We start from the raw sequence: 5877 nt of genomic DNA on the forward strand, positions 1-5877 counted from the left end.
ATATATATATATGTGTGTATATGTGTGTGTGTATATATATATATAAAAAGTGTATTTTTTTGGGTTGTCAGGTTGGTGATTGGTCAATTTCTTATGCTAGTAACTTTTTTAACAAGGTTTAATTTGTTATCATTAGTTAATGCATTGCACATCATGAGTTAACAATGAATAACTATTAACTATTTTTACAGAATTGATTTGTGCAAGTTAACTTAAAAATATAATAGTTCATTGTTAAGTAATTTTTTTCATCATTTGTTCATAATTGTTAATTTAATTAACTTGAAATGTTACAAATGCTTTAGTAGAAATTAAAATGAACCAAGATTAATAAATGCTATAAAAAAGTATTGTTCATTGTTAGTTCATAATACCGGATGCATAAACAAATTTACTGTAAAAGTACTGTACATTTACATTTATCCACCATTATTAATCTATAATTGTCCTGTTGTTTGACAAATTTTTTTTTTGAAGTACAAATGCATAGTTTCTCAATTAATATGAGGCCAGCCTGCAAGTAATTATACCAAAATTAGAAAAAAAAAAGTTCAACTACACTGTAAAAATGATTTTTCGAAGTAAATAAAGCAAATATTATAGGTGTATGTTTCACAAGAAAATATTAATCGAGTCTAACTACTTCAAAATTTCAGATTCAGTTTGTTACTTGCCGTTTCTTTGTAACTACAGGTGCATCTCAATAAATTAGAATGTCGTGGAAAAGTTCATTTATTTCAGTAATTCAACTCAAATTGTGAAACTCGTGTATTAAATAAATTCAATGCACACAGACTGAAGTAGTTTAAGTCTTTGGTTCTTTTAATTGTGATAATTTTGGCTCACATTTAACAAAAACCCACCAATTCACTATCTCAACAAATTAGAATACTTCATAAGACCAATAAAAAAAACATTTTTAGCGAATTGTTGGCCTTCTGGAAAGTATGTTCATTTACTGTACATGTACTCAATCCTTGGTAGGGGCTCCTTTTGCTTTAATTACTGCCTCACTTCGGCGTGGCATGGAGGTGATCAGTTTGTGGCACTGCTGAGGTGGTATGGAAGCCCAGGTTTCTTTGACAATGGCCTTCAGCTCATCTGCATTTTTTGGTCTCTTGTTTCTCATTTTCCTCTTGACAATACCCCATAGATTCTCTATGGGTTCAGGTCTGGTGAGTGTGCAGACTGCATTGGTTAAAGCTTATGGGGCTGTCACGTGATGAACGAATGACTCGGAAAAACCTGAAGACTCGAACCAGGTGAACTATTTGACTAATTCCAGTACAGAACCTATAGGATGTTGTGCATGCGCGACTGAACGAATCACTCCCCGAGACGACGCGTTCTTCCCGAGTCACAATAAAGATTCGTTCAAAATGAACGAATCGTTCAAGAATGACCCAACACTAGTATGGTGGCTCTTGATGACTTGACCCCAGTCTCAGTCCATTCCTTGTGAAGTTCACTCAAATTCTTGAATCGATTTTGCTTGACAATCCTCATAAGGCTGCGAGTTCTCTCGGTTGGTTGTGCATCTTTTTCTTCCACTTTTTCCTTCCACTCAACTTTCTGTTAACATGCTTGGATACAGCACTCTGTGAACAGCCAGCTTCTTTGGCAATGAATGTTTGTGACTTACCCTCCTTGTGAAGGGTGTCAATGATTGTCTTCTGGACAGCTGTCAGATCAGCAGTCTTCCCCATGATTGTGTAGCCTAGTGAACCAAACTGAGAGACCATTTTGAAGGCTCAGGAAACCTTTGCAGGTGTTTTGAGTTGATCAGCTGATTGGAATGTCACCATATTCTAATTTGTTGAGAAAGTGAATTGGTGGGTTTTTGTTAAATGTGAGCCAAAATCATCACAATTAAAAGAACCAAAGACTTAAACTACTTCAGTCTGTGTGCATTGAATTTATTTAATACACGAGTTTCACAATTTGAGTTGAATTACTGAAATAAATGAACTTTTCCACGACATTCTAATTTATTGAGATGCACCTGTATGTGTGAAATTTACTAGCACTTTTGGTGAAAATTCTAAACAAAAGTAAATCCGATACCATTTTTTAGTATAGCCATTAAATATCACAAAACACATCTATCAATAAATACAGTAGTGAAAATTCTTCTATTTCGTTTTTAATACACGTCATCCTTCTATATGTCAGACAGGTCATTTTTTAAGTTAATGGAGCTTAGGGACACTTGTGTTTCTGTGTCAAGATGATCCAAAACTGCTGGATGCAATGCTTACTCGCACTATGATGCCCATGCGTTTGCTCTCGTAGGTAAAGGGGAAAGCCTGCAGGATGGTAAAGTTCAGTATTTGTCCACTAGGTGTCCTCAGCTGCACTGAAGACTGATCTCTACCGACCAGTGTCAGACCGACACTCTCCGTCCACTGAACCAGAGACACCTAGTGCATAACAGAGACGGATCGAAGGAGAAATCACAATATATGAAACCATTCTGCATTTGAGTTTCAGAAACAAACAGGAAGCAATTTGCAGTTTTTATCAGTTGGACATCTTATCACTCCAAGCAAATTACTTAAACTAAAAAAAAAAAAAAAAACTAACTAACTCAAAATCAAACACAGAACCATTACGTTTTACATCTTGACTCTTTCCTGCAACTTTTTTTTGGGGGGGATGTGTGGAGCTGAAAATGCAAGTATGCAATGGGCCACCAATTATAAGCGTGTTTTCTTCTGGGATCATATGAAGATAAAGGCAAAGCAGATGCCATCCATTAGTGTGACGCTGAAGGGGGGTATTTCTGTGAGGCAGAAGTTATTGCCCAATAACTTCCAGACCAAGGGTTACAGAGAGAGATCAAAAAACCCGATTTCTTACGCCCTCCCTGACTCGCTGCTAATAATATATCTCATAGTATCCAGATGGGCGGACTGCTGCCCAAAAAACAGGCCTCGCTGTTACAAACCAACAAATGAGGCTTATCCAAGCTATGTATAGAAAAAGGGATGCTACTTTAAAGCATTTTGAGAAGATCTTGTTCAAACTATTTTTTTGTGTGTATCCAGATCTACTAATTTAAAAATATTTTTTAATTATTAAATAGATTTATTTATTCTAAAATATTTCATTAAATATTGAATTAAATAATCAGGCAGTAAAAATATTTTCTATATTATGAATGTTTTCAATTTGTGAATTCAATTTTAGGTCTATTTTATAATCCAAAATTATAGAAAATTTTTTATATATATGTAAAATATATGTCTCTTGTTTCTTTTATATTTAAAAAAAATTATATTAATTACAAATATTATTTATGCATTTAATTAATTTTAAGATATTTGTGACCCTGGACCACAAAACCTACAAATATACCCCAGCGACTTAAAGGGTTAGTTCACCCAAAAATGAAAATTAGGCTGCGTTTTACTCACCCCGAGGCAACCTAGGTGTATATTACTTTCTTCTTTCAGTTGGTTTAAAACGCATGATTTCAGCGCGATAAACATGATAATCAGAACCAAAACAGATGTTTTTAGCAGATACGAGCTGTAATGGCGCAGCTCTATTCTGGAAAAGGGGGCGGGGAGCAGCAGCTCATTTGCATTTAAAGACACAGGCCCGAAAAACAGCGTGTTTCTGCTTCCACTCAAAATAGGCATTTTCAAAATTACATAATAAAAGATCTGTGAAGTATTTTGAGCTGAAACTTCACAGACACATTCTGGGGACACCAGAGACTAATATTACATATTGTAAAAAGGGACATAATATGTCACCTTTATTTAAATTATTCATATGTTCATGTATTTACGTAAATTAAATGGTTTTTTAAAAAAATATATTAATTTTTTTATAGATTTAAATATATTTATTTTTGACATCTGTGTAAATCACAGGAAAAAACATGTAAATTGTCACTGACAAAAAAAAAGAATATTTATTTTAAAATAAATTTGTCTGCTCATGTTTTATAAATGTTAAGGTTTTTTTAATTATCCAAATGTTCATGAATTTTTGCTATTTAAATAAGTATTTAAATTATTCGTGTTCATGTATTTGTTATTTAAATGCTCAGGTTTTACCTATGTATGCATATGTATTTTTTATGCATTAATACAGTAATTTACATAAAAATGATTTAACAAAATGACGTGCTTGTAAATCATTGGAAAAACACGTCACATAAATAAGAATGCTTTTCAACTATTAACACAATTAAAACATTTTTTAAAGCAATTTGTTCTGCTCGTGTTTTATAAATGCTGTTCAAGTTTTTCAATAATTCAAATGCTTTACATGTGTTATTTAAAAACTCATGTTTTATGAATGCTTTTTATTTTTTCAATCCATTTAAAAATACTTTGATCAATTGAATTGCATTCAATTGATCAAAAGACAGTAAAGACATTAATAACATTACAAAAGATTTCTATTTCAAATAAACGCTGTAATTTTTTTCCAAATTCTTTGAAGAATAGAAGTTTTTTTAAACTTTCGGTTCTTCAAAGAATTCAGAAAAAGATACAATTTAAATATTTTTTATTTTAAAATATTTTAATTAATATATATATATATAAATACACACACGCACAAATAAATATTTTCTTTTTTTTTGACTGAATGGCCAGTATCATCATGAATAAGACTGTGGTACCTCATCTGGACTGGAGGCCTGGTAAACCCTGCAGGTGTCTTCATAGTGCTGTTCAGCTTCTGCCTGATCCGTGACACCATTGGACTCATATACTGGGGTCACGTTGTGCACCAGTGCAATGGCCTTCACTGCCTCGTGCACTCGACTGCTGATGGTCTTCCTCACTTTGGCGGCACCCGGTGCACGAGAGGCCTGCAGGTCATGTGGAGGCTGTGGAGATCAGATTTAACATGACTTGAATGCTTTAGAATGAATTCGAATGAGTAAATAGAGTGATTTCTCTCAAATCATCCACTCTCTTGGGTCAACTTTTTTTTTTCACTAAGCACTCTGATTGCTTTCTCCACAAAGAATATATATATGCAATGCTACATTTTTCAAAATGAGGAATCTCAAACACATTAATAAAAAAACCTGATTTCTTTATACGCAAAACTTTTTTAGTGTAAAGACAATACATAGCACACATATAAAGATGCATTCTCACCATTCTGACTCTCTAGGACCAGATCTGAAGCAAAAATGAGCACTTCAGGTTGACAAATTGATCAAAATATCCATGTTTCTGATTGCTAATAATGCTAATATCCTGAAAAAGGACTCATAAATGCTCCCAGATGTGTTACATATATGAACAATTACCTTTAGCACTGGAGCTACTATTTATAGAGTGCACATTTCCGAGGGCTAATGACAGAGTTTGTAAGTTCCTATAAAAGCTATTGAGAGTCCGGAGTACTTGTAACCCGGTTTCCTGCCTCGGTGACCTCTGGTGTCAAACGGACAAAACACATCAGTGAGACGTGAAAGGGACTCATTTTACAAGGACTTCACTCTGTTGGCTGGACAAAAGCTCAACAATTGTGCTTTGTGAAGGCTTTTCTAAACAGGATGGTTATACAGTGACGGGCCACATCCCAATCCGCATATTAAAGGTCGGTGGTATGACCAAAATCATATATCACGGATAAATCTACGTCATTGTTATGATATATTTCCATTTATGCATTTGGCAGGTGCTTTTATCCAAAATGTTTTACACTGCATTCAAGCTACACATTTGATCCATTCATGCATTCCCCGGGAATCGAACCCACGACCTTGGAGTCGTTACCGCCATGCACAATTTTTCGGTTCAAATTATGGATTAAAATTTATTATTTTTCATTAGACTTTCAAAAAAATGTATTCTTTATTAAAAAAGGACAGTTTTTTTTTTTTTTTTTTTAAGTTTATGG

General features: G+C 33.8%; 1 protein-coding gene across 1 annotated transcript in view; it reads right to left on the reverse strand.

The window, feature by feature from the left end:
• The window catches only part of LOC107590488 (probable phospholipid-transporting ATPase IIA), a 45312-nt gene that overhangs the window by 26451 nt on the left and 12984 nt on the right, over window positions 1–5877 (reverse strand). The window contains exons 5-6 of the mRNA XM_016279241.1: window positions 4640–4849; window positions 2259–2420 (exon numbers count right to left, since the gene is read on the reverse strand). Coding sequence (XP_016134727.1) covers window positions 2259–2420; window positions 4640–4849 — 372 coding nt within the window. The remainder of the gene's footprint in view (window positions 1–2258; window positions 2421–4639; window positions 4850–5877) is intronic.

Source organism: Sinocyclocheilus grahami, unplaced genomic scaffold (genome assembly GCF_001515645.1).
Source record: "Sinocyclocheilus grahami isolate Dianchi unplaced genomic scaffold, SAMN03320097.WGS_v1.1 scaffold128.1, whole genome shotgun sequence".
Lineage (NCBI taxonomy): Eukaryota > Metazoa > Chordata > Actinopteri > Cypriniformes > Cyprinidae > Sinocyclocheilus > Sinocyclocheilus grahami.